We start from the raw sequence: 21,885 nt of genomic DNA on the forward strand, positions 1-21,885 counted from the left end.
ATATAATAATACAATATTTTGTATATATTATCCACATTTTTTGCGAAATAAACTGATATGAACATATAATGCATTTTTATTAATTTTGCCCTATAATTGTGGTATAAAAATGTTTTCACATACGTTATTTGTGAAATTTTTACTCTACAATGATGTTAGACAATTATTCTAACAATATCTAATGACATTTAATTTAAAAAACCAAAAATAAGGAATGTTATTTTTTTTTTGACCGGAGACCGCTTTAGGGACTCGACAGTGGCGCCACCTTTTTCGCTACTCTAACCCCATTGACAAAAAAGTTTTAGCCCTTAAAATAAAAAAGTTGATCAAAAATATGTCCTCAGAAAGTTAAGGAACAAAATTGTAAATTATGTTTCAATGTTTAAACATATAATTATATAGCTATATTGATCATATATTTTGTACGCTATATATATATACTCTTATATTCCGTACAAAATATATAATTAAAATTGAAAAAAGTATATATATGAATGTTTATGCTTATGTTTTTACATATAAAATAAATATATATATCTTTTTTCCCTTATATCAAAGGTAACAACTAAAAAAATTAAATTTTTAAAAAAGAGAGAAACTATTTTTTAACTTAAAAGAAAACTATTAATCAATATTTGCAAAAAGAATATACTCTTAAAAGCATGATCAAATATAGTTTTGTCACTTCCACAACTCTTGAAAAACTATCTTTGAGTTGTGATGATTTGGGAGTATAAAAAGAGGAACGATATAATTGATTATTTTATATTATTCATCTTTATACAATACAGTTTCCTATTATTTACAAAAACAGATTAACATATTTTAAAATGTTTCTTTATTTAGTTACTCAAATGTTTATAATAGGATTGTTAACTACGATGTTAAACAGGATTATTACGTCATTTAAGAACGTCGATAACGCAACAATTCATCAGAGTTAAACGCCTGCGCGTTTAGACTTGGGATCCTCATGATCCTTCTATCGTACAATCTTTGATATCGTCGATATACCATCCGCAAAGAATCACGCGACTATAAGCCAAGCAGCCAGGCGTTTACGAAGCGCCGTGTCTGCAAGATTTCTTATCGTCAGTTTTCTCCGCGGCCAGAAAGAGAGAGAAAGAGAGAGGGAGAGAGGAGGGGGAAACATTAATTAAATAGTTTGAGTTATGATGGAGAATAGGTGGGGTGTAACGGGGCACAGTGGACGTACATATATAGTGGGAAGATACGGCTGACAGACTATAAATACGTCATATTTATATGCCCCGCTAATTGTCTTTGACGATAAGAATCTCTCTTTTATTACTTTCTGAGTTATTTCGCCAATTTCGCTTCCTGGCCTCAGACTGGCTTGTCTCAATGTCTTATAAATGCGATTTCCAGTCTGCAAACTGCTAAAACCTTGCTTCGATTCTTATTTCGGGTGGGCACGATTCTCACCTTGTATATTTGTGTAAAGTATTATTTATACGAATTTATGAAAGCTGAGGGAATTACGATTGTGTTATTTTAATAAGCAAATTTATAATACAAATAATAATAACAGCAACATCTCAGTAAAATATGCATTGAAGAAAACAGATATATTGTATGTATTGTATTATCGAATAATTTGATAAACACTTGGAGATGTTGGGAGATTTTTTTTTTCTAAAATAATTTTTATGTCATTTTTTTTAGTTCCTTCATCCAAGAATATTTTATTATATCTTTAAAAAAATATATACATATAATTTCACAAATCCGTTGAGTTTTTTCAAATACCTACACTTTCTTGTCAACCGAGCTAATTGTTCGTCGTAATTAAGACGCTCGCGTAAGATCGCTCATAATTACAAGGAAATAAGGGGAATGTTTATCTGCCGGCGAGTGAATTTTTCATCGCGACGACCTGCCGCGACAAAAATGAATGAACGTCGGAGGACGCGGCATATCGATGATATATCTCATCTGGAATTATTTTAAATAAATTATCTCGTCCGTTATACGTCGACCACAATGCCCTCCACCTCTTAGTGCGATCTCGTTCTTCTTTGGAATTAACCCTTCTCGCGATGCTGCGTGGCTCTTAATGTCTTCGCTTGGGGAACATAAACGGTGGGATGATTTGTGAAGCGAAACGCCGCAATGGAGAACGGTAGCTAAACAGTACGATGTAACACAAATTCGCTTACGTTGATCGTTTAATATTTCTTGCGTAATTTACTGACGCCGCGCCGATGGCATAGAAGCTGCTGTATTCTTGATACGTAGACATAAAAAAGGTATGACTGTTGATGTAACTTTATTGTATGGAGAATGGCATTTTACTTTATTTTTTTTAAGTAAAGGTCAAGAGATATTTTTACGATATAAAATGATTGTTATTGAAAATTTTTTATTATAAAAAAGTTGAATTTAAGTTGGCAACGGAATGTAAATAGAAATAAGCCATCGGTTTCTAAATAGCTACTGTAAGATCGAATTTTTATTCTAACTCGATATTTATAATTTTCTACAAAATGGTACATTCTGAAAATTTCACAATGCAGTCAGAGAAAAAAACGTGATGGCAATTATAGAGATAACAATAATATTAGTTTAATATGAAAAATTAATATATATTTGAATTACATTAACTATATGTATATAGTTATTGCAATTCAATTATGTTTTTTTTTTCTGATAAGTTATGAAATTTTCGAAATACACCGTTTTGTTTACGACGTGTTTGTGACGATGCACAGTACACTTTCAGCTGTAATTTCGGAATTTGATAGTCGACGGACTCGGATGCTACCATCCTCAATTAGGGAAACGAGCGAGCGAGACGCCGTAAAAAATAACCCTTCGGCGAATTTGAATTTATCGCGCGAGGCACGCCTACATCTGCATCGGATAATACAACCGCGGGGCTGCCGTTTGCATTCGATTAATCGACGGTACCGCGTGATAAATCCGCGTTTTTACGAGTGCGCGTTCTCCCGCGTGCGCCTCGCGAAAATTATCATTTTCAGCAGCTTGCTACATTCTATTACATGCTACCGTTCGCCATGGAAATTAACGGCAGTCACTAATATGCCGTAAGTGATAATGGAAAGTCGCTAAGAGTCGTTTCACATCGTGTTAAAAGAACTCATGACTCACGACCTGACGTCTTCAATGCGGCGTTGTTCCCGGCGGATATTCTGTTTGCGGGGATCTCGCCAACTGAACAGGGAATACCATTTTTATTTCCATGAATATCTGCCGCATAGCTGTGAGCATGTACGTGTTTCCACAACTTGTACTTGCACTGAAATTGATAAAGAATATCTATAAATTTATCACAAATGAAAGTAACAAGTATACTTATATATTAAAAATTAATCGAATATTTTTAATTTATTTTATATATTACACTGAGCAATAATTTTTAATTAAAATTTTGTTTTTCTCAGTAGGAAATAAGCGTTGCTTGTACAGCTTTTTATACCGAAAAGAGATCGATATATTTTTCAAAAAATTCAATTACTTATCATTTTTAGATTTTATTTAATATTCTCGGGCATTAAAATCTTTAAACCTCTTTGACTTCAGAAAATGTGAAATTTTCTACAAAATTGTACCTTATTATTAATTATATCTTATTGGTAACTATATAAAAGTTGACATAAATAGATGTATATTGTATACATATAATCACGAATTTGTATTCTTAAATACATAATATCTAATAAATTTTATCATTTACGACTGATAATGTATGGTGCCGATTGGTCATTTAAAACAATCGACTCGTCGGTCGGAATCTCACGCGACGACGGGGGATATAATATCGCCCGGCGAATGACACGCCATGGGGTAGCAAATAGCAATCCGTGGCTAGTGGTTAAGGTGGTGTAAGACTACGTGCCGAGGTCCGGCACGCAATTTCTCCTTTTTAAGCCAGACATAGTCAGCCGCTCGAGAACATCTGTAATGCAGTGCACGCGGAATCGTACCATATTGACTTTCCGCACTCGGTTCGTGCATTACGCTAATAATAATTGAGATAGGCCATACAATGTACCCCTCGCGTTGATACCTAAATTTACCTATATGGATCGGTGCAATTAAATACAGATATACAATTCATTCCTTTTTCTTCTATGGTTGTATATTTTGTGATACTGAAGCTACACTAAAAAATAAAAATAAAGCATAAGCAATAAGCAAATCGGCTAATCACAGTAGAGAGCTACTTTACGTTTTTTATTATGATTGGTCGAGTCACTTTTGAGTCTTTTTATTGCTTTACGTTCCTTTATGTATTTTTATCTTGAAAGGCTAATTTAAAGCGGTATTCACAATAGAGCAGTAAGCCTTAAGCCTTAAGAAATTGATCAATCATAGTCAATTATTCTTCTCACATTCTTTTTGCGATTGGTCAATTTCTTATAGCTTAAGACTTACTATTCTGTTGTAAACACTGCGCAATCTTCAAGGTAAATAACGTTTTGTAAATAATGAAAATTCCGAAGGAGCGTGCTAAATGAGAGCATTAAACCGAGTTCAGACTCTGAAAGGAAATGATGACTCTTCTCGCATAAACATCCAACTTTTTTTACATCGAAGCTTCGAGCACGATCTTTAAGGCAATTTTAGTTTTGAAGAACTATCTAAGAACCCCGCGCTATATTTTTTCGCCTGCGTATAATCTTTCTAATTGACACGTTAAATAAACACGACAGGTAATTAGTTTGCAAGCGGTGGAGGGGAGGGCGCGAAATAAAAAAGGTGCCGCCGCGAAATAAACACAAACTCGCAATTACATCTCGCGTCGCAGAAACAAGTTCAGGACTCGTGGACGCGTGGGATTTAAATGCGGGTATTTATTACCGGCTGGTTAAATTCCCAGTATTTACCGGGAATTAAGAGATACGCCGGCCGGCGCGGCCATATATTTCCCGCTTGTCGCCACACGTATGCGCGCGTGTTCCAGTGCCGTTTGCTCTCCCGTTGCCAAGTTTTTCGACACCTTCGAAAAGCCCTATCAAGCGGAACGATCGCGTCTAATCGTATTTATGATTTGATCTTACTCACAAATTGAATGGCTAGCTATTCATGATTTAATTACGACAATCAATGTAGCTTTTCTGCGCGCGTAGAGGACGCTTCAATCGCTTCTTAAAATTATTCTCCATAAATATTTCATTACTTCCTTCGTCACGAACACGGCATTAAAATTACATTAATTCAATAATAATTGCATGGTATTCGTGCACAGTTTAATTACCATAATATATGATAGAGGAAGAGAGGGAGCAATATCTTTCTGTTTCATTGAAATATTTCAATATACATTCATGTAACATAACTATTTTAGTACAATTTTGTTAGTTATATAGTAATATCCATCATGCTATAGGATAGTAGAAGTTCTTTGGATATATACAGAACGAACGTAATTTATAAAAAACTGAAGAGGGAAAAAAGCTATGAATACGAAGAAGGATATGGAATATCACCAACTAGCATATAACTCATTTACATGTTGGATATATGCACACATTCCGTTATCAAATTTAGTTCAAGTATGTCATTTGAAAGCCACATTCAAGGCCTCCAAATTAGACTGAAGTTACAAAATTAATACCAACATATTTCTCAAAATTACGTATAGGATACCCAATTTTAGAACTGTCTGTTACTTGCAAAACTGAAATGCAGCTTTTACAACAACAGCAGTAAACGCTAATAATCGATATTATAATGTCTAAAAAGGCTGTGAAGAAGTAATTTTGACGATCGCTTGTTCTCTGTGTGAATCAAGTTTAAATAAAATTGTTTAAACAAATTCACCTAAATTATGAGACTTAGGTCCTATACTCCAACGTAATTTGCAAGTGATTACTGAATAATTTCGATAAATTATACATTAAAGATTATCAAAATATTCGTTTATGTATAAAACAAGAATAAATGAATGTTCTATGCTTTTGCGTTACGAAAATACATTTCATTAAGAAGAGAATCGATCCACCCCGTGATCTAGAGCCAATAAAGCCTTCCGAACGTCATTTCCGATCGTCCCTTTCCGTCGATCAGAAAGCCAGCCAGCCAGCCCAGTCAACCAAGGACCCACCTCTTGATGTCAGTTATACATGATTAAGAATCGCATGAGAAGGTGTATTAATATATAATTAACCGGTCTGATTGTAGATCTTATCAGAAAAGTCTCTTTATCGATCGATACGCTGGCTACCCGTATTATGAGAAGAAGCTTCTTTTTTACATAACTCAATGGTCTCTTCATTTCTCTTTGTTTTTGTCCTTTTCCTTATGTTCGCGGCTTGTCATCAAAACTCACACGGTTGCGATGTGTTCCACAGTCATGTGTCGTTGACCAGAGCTACTGTGATTTAGTTTTGCGGACCACATGGATGTCCACGAGGATGTAGATCTGGACGATCCAATAACACATGAATCCAAGCAACCAGAGAGTCAAAAGGGACACTATCCTTTTGAGAATGATAATCCCAGACAGTTAAGTCTGATCGTTGACTCGGATAAAAATAAACGAGCTGTACGATCAGATATCATCGAACGTCGTCCACTTTAATTTATATCTGCATTGATTATATTTGATCGCGTATAATTAAATGCACGTTACGTAACGTGGCAAAGATTCTTCGGGACTCATTTCCATCAATCCTTTTCGGCGTTCACCCGTCCCGGTTCCCGGTCTCATCTTAATTAGGTCCTCGCTCTTCGGACATCGCATAATCGAAACGATCATTTGCATAGACTTGCAAACAGGATTTAATATCTCAGACTTTTGCCGCAGGATTAATGCGTGCATCGCGTCGCGACAATTACGCAAGTTGAGGTAAACCCGAGAGAGAGAGAGAGAGAGAGAGATATAGACACGTTCTATTTAAAAATTTGAAAGTTGTAAGATAAACATTATCTATCAATTATAGTTCTGTATCTCAGTTTATCAAAGAAGCAAATTCAATAACAGTATTTTATAATACATCATCAAAATAAAAATTGTACCAGTCTCTGCGAAAAGTAACAGGAATTGGAAATTTATACTTAAAAATGAATGTCATATAAATAAAGCAGTTTAATAATAAAAAGTCAATATATATATTTAATATAAAATTTTATAATTTAAATGAAAATTTTTTATCTTACTTATTTTTTAAAAACATGCTACCATCTTATTATAATACTTTTTATACTAAATCGCTCTACAACTTTTTGTATTACTATCAAATACTTATACAAAAAAATACATAAAAATCTAGAAACTTTTATATATTTTCATTCAAAACAAAGAATAGAGTAGACAGAGAATTGGATCACAAAGCGAATTGTATTAATGAAAATTTTGAGACACTTAAATGTCGACGGCACACGATACTTGTTTTCGTGCTAGATTGCTAGTTGGATTAGAATCTTGCCACCATATTGGCTGCGTTGCTGTCAGCGCCCGACTGTCGAATATGTATCGAGTATCATTCTAACCCATATGTCCCAAAATTCATCGTTTGGCCCGCTTTGTCTTTGCCATTTCCGCAAAACAGTAATCGTTAAACAACAACATCCCCTTTCTGTGCCGTCTTTCAAGCATTCCGTGGATCTTCATTTCGCACTTCGCGAGTCAGGTATGAAGTTAGGAGTCGTTCTTGGAGCAAGTCGAAAGCCTCCTTTTCCCTCCACGCGGTTCTCGGCAGGCAGGGGAAAGAGGAGAATGTAACCGGGCGTCAGGAGGATTGATGGCGTCTAGATGCAAATGCAGTCGGTCTGGCACGCAAGCAACGTATCCACCTACCGACGCCTTATGCCAGTTAACGCCTTACAGCTTAATAATCTTGTTCTCTCCTTCTCTCTCTCCCCCTTCTTCGCCATCCGTGTCCTTTATCACACTCACGCGCTCTCGCGCGCCAGACTAAATTACTTTATTAACCCCCTTTTCCCGGGATCATTCTCCCAACCCTTCCGATCTCAGAGGACTAAAACGACCGGTTGGTCCTCACGCAGAAGCTATCCTGCACTTTGTTAAACACTGGTGTTATTAAATTTGTAATTAACGTTTTGAGAAGTCGCGAATATGCTTAATAAATAATTTATTTATGGTAATGTAAAAAGTAATGAGTCTTAATAAGCGTGCGCTCGGTAAACAATCATAATAATTTAAAATTTTTTCTAAAAAGTATCGTATCCATTAAGTACGTAATAATAAAATTAAATAATAGATGATAAAAAAGCTGTTGTATAATTATATGGTCGAGAAAATGAATGCAAAATAACGTTATAAATCGACATTATAAATCCACGATGTAACAGATTATTATTAAGTTTGTTCAATGTTTTACTTATATTTATTAAATTAAAAAACTTAATCAATGTTGATAGTTTCTATATTCGAAGAAGAAATATAGTACATAGTAGCAATTATAAAAGTGACAACTATTTTATATGTAGAAGGTGCAATTTATTGTTTTACAGAGATTATTTTTTAATGCCTCGGAATAACCATGTAAAAACTGATCAAAATCCGTAAAATATATGTATACATATGTATGATTCCTTGTAAGAATTTTGGAACAAACATTACAATTGTAGACGCAAATGGTTGAGCATTTGGCGCTCGCGTGTCGCCCCGGTCCTCTAGTATAGGGTTAATCGTACTTTAAAGGGGCGAGATGCGGACGCAAAGTTCAGCTGACCCGAAATGGGTATCGTCGGCGTGTTACCTTCTCACCTGGAAACTGGTGCTGCTTGCCAGGTAGGAGGCGGCAGTCTCTTGGGTGCCAGGATGTCGTTCCTAACGCTAATGACGTCGTTGACTCTCACTTAACAAGAGACTACCCTCTAAATGGAGGCTTGCGTCCTGGAAGCGGCCCGGCGGCGCTCACCAAGCCGGTGATTACGAAACTTGGATTCACTTCTGAATTGCATTCGTTGTGTAAGGGGTCCGTTTTGCGTTCGCGTTACGCTATTCTGTCACAACCGTAAATGAACAGTTAATCAACTATCAAGTCTACACAGTCCGCATTTTTGTTATCAAGAATAATAAAATATGCAAATATCATAAGAAACGACGAGCATATTGACGACATTAGAAATTTTCAGTGATATTTCCGTACACAATTAGAATGACAAAGGAATTATCGAATATCGTTTGTCATAGCTATTCCAGTATTGATACACTTGAACAATGTTTAAATAAAATCGACATGCCACCGTTTATCTGTACTATTACGTTTAAATTGATGCCGCGTGTTTTCGCTTTGCAACGTCACACTATGCTACGCAATGAAACGCAACAAAAGGTACGCGAATTGTCAGCCATTTGTGCCAGGACGAGGCCACGATGGCACATGGTGCACAAAAGTGCTAGCTGGGACGACCCAGGTGTAATTTCAATTTAATTGCACGTTATTTTGGGCGTGTATAGGTATACGCGCGTAAGGTAGGGCAAGAACTTATTAAACACCTTCGGGCTGCACTTCGCTGCCTCACTGACGAGCTCACTCGTTTCGCCTTGCCTGGTTTGCGTGTTCTTGCGAGATCAGGAAGGATCATGAAAGGCGAAGATGATGCTCCTTTTAGAGATCTCAATCTTCTCACAATAGTATACCAGAACCTGATGATGACCGAACAATTAATTCCGTACAGAACTTTTCTCCTCAGGATTTCACTGAACTTTCGAACTTGAATCTTCCATCTGACTTTTCGAAGTTTGATGCAAATCGAGTTTTGCAAAATGTGTATATACGTTTATCTACGATAGCGAATTGACCCTTAGAATCATTCTATTAATGATATATAAAGGAAGTGAAGAGATTATAGAATAATACTAGTACATATATCCTCACTTTATTTTAAATGCGTCCATGAACAAAATTTCGTTCAAAATTTCAAACAAATTCTTGCTCGATAAAAATCGCCGCGCATAAAAATCTTCACTGACATAAATAACTGTCATTCTCAAACGGCTTGAAGAAACACCATGATTTTTTAATCAAATGTGAAGGATATCTGTACTAACTTAGCAAAGCAAACGGATTTAATTTACAGTTTTTCTGCAATTTAAAAAAAATAAAGTTCGGTTACTTTCTGATCATAGTAATATTTTATTTTATTGAATTATGTAACTCAATAGATATTAATGTGATATAATTACTTTTGATACAAGTTCCAATTATTAAGTGATTCCAATTATAAATATAGAAGTTTTTCTACCTATGGATAAAGATAGAAAACTTCTGTATAGGCTACACAAAAAGAAAGAAGTAATTTACAAAAAACTGAAGAGGGAAATAGGTTGTAGTTGTAGAATAGAAAGAAGGATGTGGAATATATATACTATCAACTCGTGCGTATAATATAACTTTATATGTTGGATACACATATTTTGTTATCAAATTTAAGTTTAATTACATCATGTGAAAGTAACATTGAAGGTTTACAGGTTAGACAGAAGTTACAAAATGTATACCGACATACTTTTCAAAATTAAAATATATCTATTTGTAAAACTGAAATGCAATTTACGACACGTTAAACATTACTGATCAGTGCTCATTAACATCTAAGAAGACTGGGAAGAAGTAAAATAACGATCACTCCGTCAAAATGCAGCGTAAATTATACAAGATATTGTGGTATTCTACAGCCCCTTACCTATTCCATAATCGTCTTCTTTCTTTTATATAGCAAATGTTAAATTGTATACCTTCTTAAAATAGAAGACTTTGGTGCAAAAATAGGTTTACTCTGATTTAGAAAGTCCATCTCATTGAAGAAGAATATGAATTCATATCATTAAAATAATCTTACAAATGAGATAGGCTGTATTAATTATTACTTGCGGGATCCATTTTCGCTCTCAGCCTTTCAGTCGTTGCTTCTGATCGAACTCTTCCGGTAAAGGATTATCGCTCTTCGCGGCTGGCGAAGAACCAGTTCCGCCGATATCTACGACATGCACACTCATACACGTGCATTTTCTCTCTTGCTCTCCTCCCTCTCCCTCTCCCTCCCCCCCCTCTCTCTCTCTCTTTTCTTCTTCTCTCTTTCGTTCTTTCGTCTCTCATGCATTTCCCTCGCTCGTTTTCCCGGCAAGTAAGACGTCCGCATAAAAGAGAGTTGCCACGAAGGGTCGCGTGCGTCGTTAGAGACCAGTAACGTATCATCATGCGATTACACCGCGCTAAAAACGTGCCACGTCAACGCGTATTAAACGCACACAGCCGCAAGCGATCGCGCACACCGACGCGAAATCATCTATAAAAACGCCTCGCTCGCCAGCAAATTGATTGCGGCCCCGACGGTCCAGAATTTCGCGCGATCTTCGCCGACCATGCCGGATGATGATGCTCTTCGTCATTGATCGTGCTGGCCGCACCTCGAGAAAGGAAATGTTTCAGTCTTGTTAATCCACATCCATGGAACGTTTATTAAGTCTTGTCAGTACTTTCCCGTTACTGCAGGTGGGTACTTTATCGAAAAAATTATAAATTTAAATAATTAAAGGTCAAAATTATTTCCAGTGATAGAATCAAGAAGAGAGATAACTAAAATAATCAACAGTATTCGCACGTAAATAATTTATTTACTCATTCAGAACCGATGTGATTGGAAATGATCGAATAGCTTTTTTCTATTTTAAACCATTAGTAGAAAATTTCAATTGAAGCAGAATCCAAATTTACATGTTGATCGTATCTTAATAATTCTTAAAGTAAAACAATTTTAAGAATTTGTGTTGAGAACGTTCGAGTATTTTGTAATAATCAAATTTATGTGATAATCTAATGATTCCTAAATTATATTAAACAAATATTAATAATATAATACAAATATAAATTAATAATACAATATTAATAATAAATATAATAATATAAATTTCTGATGTTGTTTTAACAAATACAAGCCTAAAAAATAATTTGTTTATATATAAGACGCAAGTATAATATTAGTTTGATCGATGTGTCGATAATTAGTGCTCGGAGGATGCTTCTACAGTACGCTTTCAATTTGAATCAACTTAATTATACACGACATAAATCGCTGATGTTGTAAATCGTTAAACGGTTTATTAGCTATTCAGCCGAGTATTAAAGACACATTTTAAAAAGCAGCGGAGTCGCGACATTGAAAGTAAAAGAATGGATAGACTACGGCGTAAACAGAGTGGAACGCCCGAGAAAACGGCCGCTAATTGGATCACTATCATTGGAATCGCAAACAAGAATCATGTTTGAGGAAATATATGTCATTTATTAAATTGGCGATCAGAAGTAGTGTGTCATTTATTAAAATGACGTTACGTCGTTAACGTATTTATTGCGTTTAATAATAAAAGACCAAATACGCAAGGGCATTATGTATATTAGGCTAAATATTACGAAATCATTGTTTTATTAAATGAATTATCTTAATAAAATATATAGGTGATTTTTATATCGATTTAAAATTCTATAATATTATATTTGAACGCGTTTCAAACATTTTAACTGTTGTACAGATCTGACGTAAACTATTTGTTTAACAGCATTTAAAGTTTAAAAAATGTTAAATTTGTACTGTGGCAAAGTGTACTGGTAAAGTGTTTTAATTATATGACAGAGGTCTTTAAATAATAACGATTGAATTGAGTTTGATTTATTTTAATAACAGACTACAAGATTTCTCAAGAAATCAATTGCTGTTCTTGCTGAGTGCAGTTATTGGACTTTACGTATTGAACTTTTTTATTAATAGCTTTTTATTACTTTGTTTTTACATGCAATATGTAGAGAGAGAGAGAGAGAGAGAGAGAGAGAGGGAGAGAGAGGGAGGGGGGAGGCAAGCTAATTTAGCGTAATAATAAGAATGCGGACCAAAGTGCTTCATGAATCATAGATTTTAAGAATACAAGAACTATATTAACATAAGAAACTGTATAAAAAAAAGAATAATATAAAATATAATAATAATGTAAAATCCAGATTGAAAGAATCTTAAGAGAACAAAGAAAGAGAACACTCTCGAGGTTTCAATATCTGACCTAAATTCAAAACACGATTGATATTACTCTGAAATACAGAAAAATATGGCAACAGCATGGAGTCTTTTTATCGTGATTAGATATGCATTCGGTAAACAGACATTTCAGATTTTGTTTGCATTCTTACGAGGAAATAAAAAAAATTTTTTTATTAAAAAAAAAAGAGTTTACACGAAGAACAAGATTTACAGTTTTAAGATCTTAAGTTACATACATTTATAATAACAGTATACAAAGATATTAAACAATAACATAAGACATTAAAATAACTGATAATCTCTATCAAACTTCTTCTTATTGAAAAAGTCGCCTTTAAAATTTAGGGTATAAATTTATAAATACAATAATACAAGTGATACAAATATAATTTCTTCAGAAATTTGTATAATCATTAGAAGAAAAGTTATAAAGGTCCATATGTACGATATGTACACGACTTTTATAAGATCATCTTTCGAATTCAATACACGGATAATTTAGTCTCCCGTTGCTATAGCGAAATGTTAGATAGTGTAATCATAAGTTAGACGATAACCTCCGATAGAATTAATTTGCGTAGCTTGATTTTTTTTATCGTGCGACGAACGTTGCGGATTGACCTCGGCGAAATCACGTGGATATAACTCGCGCACGTTTTCTTTCTTTCTTGACGTTCGCACAATTCGGTCGAAAATGTATTTGCGCGGTTGCACTCGAGGCCGTCTGTAGTCTCGACCGGCCAGGCACGAGAGTTATTATCGGGCGCGGTTATCAAAGTTGATAGATGATAGCGGGCGGCGGCGCGCTAAATAATTTATGAGGGAACGAGTTAAACAATTTTCACGTCCGGTTTGATCGGCGGATCGTGTCGTCTTAATCTATTTTCGTTGCGTTCGCCTCGCAGCAGAATTGTGCATTTCCTCCTTAACGAGGGAAGCGGCTGTCTCTCGGCGTAACGCACTCGGCGCATAATGAACCTGACACGACGATAATGAGTCGACTAATTTCATGATATGAGCGAGACGCGCTTCGGCGATGGATCTTCTGCTCATGATCGGGAGAGAATTTTTACATAATTACATCTTTCTCTTTTGCATAATTATACAACTTGACGCAATGAGTAACGTCCGAAATTATGCATAAATCTGCTGTCATCCGGTTTTGTAAACAGAAATGAATCAAGCTTTAAAAAACACACATCGAAATACGTTTCGTTGATCTGTATAATTTACCTCTTGTCTCGTAACATCGAAATTGTGCGTGTACTTGAAATCGCATTTAATTGAGATTATTAATTACTGCCGCTTCATTCCATTATGAAATTTGGCGCAAGTGAGCGCGGCGATTGGCCCGGCATTGACACGATAAAGGTATTATCGTTCGTGACGATCCCTCAACCTGCCATTGCGCCAGAGCGCTTATTATGGATTATAGATTATCAATAATGAGCGAGATGCGAAGCGGACGAGACAGCCCGCGAATAAATAGCATCTAATTACGCTGATTAATGCTCAACCCCCGCGATTTTTCATCGGCCTCACTTCAACGACAATCTTGAATCGATTCGCAAACAGTGCCTAATATCTACCATCGGTAAATCTTAATTGACAAGCTCTTCGAAATAAACGTTGATCGAAATAAAATGCGACGTCAATGACTTTTATCTCTTGATCCTGTATTTTATATGTTGACACTTTTAGCCCTCTAGTCGGCCTTTTACTTTAGTTCGCAATATCCGCGTGTCTTTATCGTGCAAAAATGTCGTTCTGGAATTCATAATAAATAATAACGATTTAATTTCTATATGTGACAAACGGTTTTGCTAAAATATAAAAATTTAGCTAGACAGATCTACAAATAATTATGTTGGACTATTTAAATAATTATATTAGACAATCAAACTGGTTGCTAAAATGTCAGAATTATTTGCAGTATTAGGCTTTTTTATTCCCGCACTGAACTGCTTTTTTTTAGTACCCAAATTATGAAACGTAATCATTTTCCACTTCATTTCTGTTCTAAAAACATTCATAGGAGTTCCAGAAAATTTATATCACAGCTTTTATGTCACAACATAGATACAAACTCTTCTGAACTCTTATTCACAAAAGAGAATCTTTTTATAATCTATAAAATTAGAATGAAATTGAAATATCCACTAGATATTTTGATTTCATTTTATTAAAATACAATTTAGAAACTCAATAATGTCGCGTCTTTTTTTCTATCCTGTATGGTTTTTTTTATTTACGAGAAATAGAACATCACTGCATCCATCTGGTGGCTATGCCGCATATTACTTGCGAATATGTGAGTCCTTTCGAACCTATTACGAATAGGAAAAAAGACTTCTTTCGGAATAACTTCGATTTCATTCTATAAGAAGTCAAAAAGTATACTTCCATGATATCTTTTTGGAATTACCGGAAAGAAATTCTTTTTGAGTTAATAACGATTATCTGTATTATTTAGGAAGCCTGAAGTAAAATTTGACATATAAAAATGTATTATTTTTTTGTGCTTATAACTGTAAATATGCCGTTTGATTTTCTATCTATTTAGAAACTATTAGAATCCTCAAATTATGAAATGTTTAGATATGGGGAGTAAAATATGAAATTATACAAATATAAAATCTTTTACATCACATAATCAATATCGAAATTCTGCAATCACAGAGTTGAAGATTCCCCTACGAAGCGAGATCCTTCGTACTGCAATTGAGCATTTATTTTCATCTCCGTTTTACTCCGTATGAGATTAAGATAACCCGCGGGTAGAAGGGGGATCGCCTAGTCAATCATAATTCTCGATCTTTTATTCAATTCCGGCCATTAGCATGCATACACGCGGCATGGAACCGCCGATCCTCATCGGAGATATCACCATCGGGGGATAGTGGATTGTCCTCGTAAAATCACTGGAATTCCATGTTTATTCAATACGCCGTGACGCCGAGATGCCTCGGAGTATGCCAGCGTGCTGCTTATCTCGCGCGTGTCCGGATAGGATGAGAAAGCGATTTTTGGTACGACTCTCCGCTGCGAATCACGCGTGGTTATTGCTCCTTGGACGTCTCGCCTGGAACCGACGCCATTTTAATCAATACCAAGGGGATTTTGCGCAATATCGGTGGTACCGTTGAATCGTTCTTCTCTGGTTAGATGATGAGTTAAACACAACCTTTTTCAATTAACATTTTAATAACTGCTTTGCGTTACATGTAGGTTTTTTTCTCATATTTTATATTACACATTGACTCTTTTTATCATTTTTTAACTTTAATTATATTTGATCTTTTTAATTAATTTCTTTTTTCAACTTTGCATATAATTTTATGTTTGTGTAACTTGTTTCCTTTTTTTCCGTATTAGCTTACGTGTTTAAGGCCATTTTATAGGAACCCGATTCACTCGACGCCCGGCGAGATGTTTACCTTGCGTCGCGGTTACAAATGGCGCGAAATTAAGATAAATTTGCGATCGTCCGCCATCGACGTCGTCCACCATTTTCGTGTCGCACGAACATAATAATTCCCGTCGAAAGTATACAGTACTTAATTCGATATCGATATCGATCACGCGCGAGATAGGCTGCCGCAAATTATAACGTTCTGCTGGCTGCCCGGATGCAGCGATCCGCCGATCGTTCGCCAAACTCCAACCTTTTGAGAAAAAGGTAAATTATTACTCGCGTGATCATAGCTCTCTTACAATAATTAACAATAACAAGCGATAACAAAGCAGCCTTTCTGTTCTTATGTGGGATATATATATATATAAAATAAATTGAGTTTTAAGGCTATCAAATCGATAACTCGCGACACTCGGCAGTGTTAGGAATGTCGAGTGAGATTTGCAGATTTTTCTAGCGATTATTAACATGATTGAGAGATTAAACTCTCGAGCCGAGTATTAAATCCGCAAAATCGACCCTCTCAAAAGTTTCTTCTTTTTATCTGTAAAATCTACTCCAGCGCGGTGATGTGTGCTCACCGAGAGAGAGAGAGCGACTCTGGAATTACGTAGGTACAAACTCGCGTTAAGAATTGTTACGTTGTTAGATTATGTCTAACAATGATGATTGCCGCTATAATCTCTCGCCGTTACTCGCGTCACGCTCGGTTTGACACCACCACGAACAAAAGGACCGGCACGGCTTGCCGAGTGTGCGTGCGCGCGAATTCATCGATTTACATCGGCAAAGTGGCGAGCACGAAAGCGAGTGCCGCGGCCGCGCCGGTGCAGCTGCTCGATCGGAGGAGAAGATTGAAGAGGAGTGCACACTTTACTACATGGTTAACTTCATTATCGGAACGCGCGCGTCGGCCGTTACAACTACGGGCCGCATTATTGCTCGGCGGTTAGCGTAACTACTGCATTTGTTTTCGCTGCGAGACATGCACTTACACGATCCCGCCGCGCAGCAACAATAGCGCGCGCCGATTAAGTAATTGCGGGTGTTCAGCTTATGTCGCCGTTATCGTTTACTCTCTCGGCTCTTCTGTTTCTAGGCGCGCAGCGCGCAGCGCGCCACGGACCTTTAGATCCTTAATCTCCGAGGCATCGAATCCCTCCTCTGTTCGGGGACCTCTATTCGTTCAATCTCTTTCTCGGATCATTACATTTTCGTTCTTCAGAAGTTTCGCATCATCAAACTTCTTGACTCCTCGAGATACCTTGGAGAGTGATTTGAATGCTTCAAGCCCGAAAACTTCGATGTTGATTTATGAAGGAAATTCCTGGATAGCTAACATCCCAGAGACAGCGTCAAGTCATTAAAGAAAAAAATGACTATATATTTATAAAGATAATTTTTATAAAAATTTTTATAAAAAATAAATCTTTTAGTGAGAAAATGTAATAGACGGAAAGATGACTAACAGATGATAGATTTTATTGCTAGAAATCTTAAAGCCTTGTCCATATAATGACTAAAAGATGACTAATTTTGGACATATTTTAGTCGTTTCTAAAATTTTTTTACTTTTAACTATCTTGTTAAATGTCAGGAAGGTAGAGTGGTAGGAGAAGTCTCGCGGGACATCCTGTATATACATATATGTACATTATATGTATGTAAGATATCTATTCATATAGCCTGTTATACACATAACCTGTATATAATTATATTTAAAAGATTAGTACGCAGCCCCGCCATGAGATAGGCGCGCTTTTCGTAAGAAGAAAACGTTAAGAAATTCTATAAAAAAGCGTATACAAATCGAGTTGGCGAATTTTCTTTTGGAGACTGCCATACATTTTCGGAGTGTGCTTTTTGAGCCTCTAAATGTATTTGATCACATTTAATAACGTGTGTATTTTAGAATGCGATGATATAACTACATATAATAATATCTTGGCAATAAAATTGGATTAATTATCGTTTTCAATTTTCATACCACTATATAGTATAATTATATATACTCGTATATAATTATATATGGACATATTTCATATACAATTTTGTATAATTATATATAATCGTTTATAGATATATAATTATTATGTTTGATTTAAAACTATATTATTTTTGTACCAAGTAACATAATTACATAATAACATAATTGTTGTACCTATTGTGTAAACATCTGTATTTATATAGAAACTTAATATTTTTTTGGGTTGGGGTTTATCTCTTTCTGAATACATGTTCTTCTTGTCAGGTTGCGATGGAGAATCGGATGAGGGCGGCAACAAGAGGCGAAGAAGCAGGACTAACTTCAACAGTTGGCAGTTGGAAGAATTGGAGCGGGCCTTCCTGTCGAGTCATTATCCTGATGTCTTTATGCGAGAAGCACTGGCTGTGAGACTCGAACTAAAAGAGAGCCGCGTAGCAGTAAGTTTCTATTTTCAGTCTTTTACTTATTTTGTCGTACATCGCCGTTTCTTCAATCGTATATAAAGGAAATCAAAATAAGGAAGCTGACGTTTTGGTTAGGAGCTTTTGATTTTCATAAATAAATGAAAAGTATATAGATATAAGTTAATTGGAAAATTTTAGACATTTCGATTAACTACTACGTTTCAACATTCTAGATTCGACGCGATTAATTTTATTCAATTCAACCGATTTACTTCGAAATGGAGTGTGAACGTAATCAATTTGGCTAGATTAAGCTTTAACAAGATTTCCAGTTATAAAAGTGCTTAATATATCGTATTTTTGTATACGGATGAGAAATAAAATTTCAAAATAATATTGAATTATTCGCGAAATGTAATTTGAATATGATGCAAAAAGAAGATAAGAACGGAGGAGGTTAAAGAGGTAAGTAAAATGAAGAGATACATCGGTGTCAATGAAGAGAACGGATGTATGCGCTATTTGCAGGGCCTAACACGCGTGTCTAAGCGAATAAATATAAATATCCGCTTGAAAGACCTAAGGGTAACCGTATGTCCGACCGGCCGTGAAATTAGGAATTCACCCTTCGCGGTCCTGTCGAAGGATTCGGTTGGACTGTATTCGACGAACGCAGGCGTGAACTGTCCGAATACCGGAAGAAGGCCGGCCACATCGAAAAGATTTAATGCCATTTCGCGGAGCCTTAATGACGTGTGTCTACAGATTGCGATTATAGATTCTTATAAAAGATCTGTGATAAGATCTTATTTTACGTTATCCACTTTTACGTTCGATGTCCTATGTTATTATACTAAGATTTTATTTCCGTGAAAAATTAATCGTGCGTTTAGAATTTGTTAATTTGTTAGTGTTGCACACATTTATAATTAGAATGTGCTTTTTTATGTTAAATATTATAAAGACCATTTTAGACGATATCGCGTTATATTTTTGGGTAGAATTCTATTTGTTTCATATGTTGCGTACTTTTTACATATCGCTCTCTGTCTCTTCTCTCTTTAACTTTAAAAATAATACAACTCAAGAAACGTGAGTTTTGTGCTATTATTATGAATGAATTAAATGAATATTATCCTATTGTATAAATCATCTAAAGTGTATTAACTTAATGTTATAAAAAAATCGTTGAAGTCATTAAAACCGGTAGTTTAAAAAGATAGTAATTCAAAAAGGCTGATAACAAAGATGATTTAAAAATTATATAATATATTAAAATTGTCGCAATTAAAAAAAAATGTTTTTTTAAATATTGTAAGACGAAAATGACAAAAAATGATGACATTTAATCATGCTAAGAGAACATTCTTTTTGTCGCTATTATTTGATTAGTCAATAAGTCAAGTTGAAAAATAATTTTTTCTTTTTTTTGGAAAACTTATTTTTTTTTAGTTGTATCACTTTTGAAATAAACGTACGTGTATTAATTAATTTATATTCTATATGTATATTCTGATTTTTTCCTATGTTATATGACACATAAATTTATAAATAGAGCTTTATCTCAAATTTCGACAGGAATTATAAATCTTCTGAAGTGGGTTTAAGTTTTTAAAAACACAAACCTTAAGCATTTGTTATGTATAAAAAGTAAAAAGAAGGAAGATTGGCGAGTTTACTCTTATCGACGGATTCTATCGACGCTGATGTTATTTAAATGGACAATCGCTGAACGGATAAATCCGCGTCGATTTTGTACCCTTGAGTAGATCTCCGAAGGTAACGGACCAGATGGACTAACTACCCCCTCGAGACGGAGCTGGTAGGCCAAAGGCCGAACCGAAGCCAGAACCAACCCCCGGTTGTCTGTCCCTCGAAAATCTGATCCCGAAGTCATTTTAAATTCGTGCCTATCGCCTCGTCGATCTTTGATAGGCATCGTACACTGAATAAATCTGCGCGAATATGCCGTGAGCCGGACCAAATTCGAAGCGCTTCAAGGTTTGAGATTAATGTTCTAATGTGTGCGTCGGAGCAAAAAGTGGTAAACAGTATACGTAGGAACGTAAAAGTTCTTCTTCGTTCTAATTCTGCCTTTCGTTCTACTGTTTCTCTCTATACCTATATTTTATCTCATAAATCTTAGATTTTTTTCATTCTTTTGTTACGTCTTCTTAATTAATTTTTTTTTTCATTTTTCTGGTCAGGTTTTGTAGTAATTGTATATTGCCAATAAAATCTACTAATTAATGAACTCTCAGAATTCAAACAATGAATTATAACTATGGCAAATGAGAGTAAATAGGTATCGTGGTATATATAATCAGTGTGCTATAATTAAAAATATGAAGTATTTAAAATTTATTATATTACACGTATGACGCAAAAATCGATCGGACGTTTCAGCTAATTTTCAGCCATCATTAGCCATATCATACTAACAAAAAAGAAATCGTTTAAACGCTCGCATTCAAATTAGAATAAATTTTTCAAATATAATTAACGTCTCTTCTAAATCCATGTTTGAATGGTACGACCGTTTATTATGATTCTGAACTAGTGCAATAAGTTAAAGTGAAGTATAATGAAACAAACTATATGTCTCACTTTAATTTATTACACCAGTGTACGCCAGTTCAGAACTTGGAGTGAGAAAAAAACGAACTTATGTATTATAGTTCTTAGACTGAATGAACGCGTCAACATGCGATCGAAAATGAACACATGAAAAAAAATCAATTATTTTTGGCTCGTATGTCACCTGTCACCTGATACGTGGCCTACAATGACAGTAGCAGTAGTGGATGAGACTGTAAGAGTAAGAAATGTACCAATTACAGTCAATTATTCTTCTCACATTTGACTGTTATTAGTCAATTTCTTATCCACTACTGTTCTATACGTAGATCGCGCATGAGGTTAAAGTTTGCCTGATATAAAAGTTTCATAGTTCATATGGGAATTACTCAGCAGACCTAGGATTATTTAAACATACGATATTGAGTTTGTAAAACTAAGATTGAAAGCTTTAGAAAACAATTTATAATATTAGCTTAAACGTAATTCATGTGAATACGTATATACTT

The 21,885-nt window shown here is 35.1% G+C and overlaps 1 protein-coding gene across 1 annotated transcript in view; it reads left to right on the forward strand.

The window, feature by feature from the left end:
• LOC108753290 overlaps positions 1-21,885 on the forward strand; it is a 40,830-nt gene that overhangs the window by 11,417 nt on the left and 7,528 nt on the right. The window contains exon 2 of the mRNA XM_018494764.1: positions 18,660-18,832. Coding sequence (XP_018350266.1) covers positions 18,660-18,832 — 173 coding nt within the window. The remainder of the gene's footprint in view (positions 1-18,659; positions 18,833-21,885) is intronic.

This window comes from Trachymyrmex septentrionalis, unplaced genomic scaffold (genome assembly GCF_001594115.1).
Source record: "Trachymyrmex septentrionalis isolate Tsep2-gDNA-1 unplaced genomic scaffold, Tsep1.0 scaffold114, whole genome shotgun sequence".
In the NCBI taxonomy this organism is placed as follows: Eukaryota; Metazoa; Arthropoda; class Insecta; order Hymenoptera; family Formicidae; genus Trachymyrmex; species Trachymyrmex septentrionalis.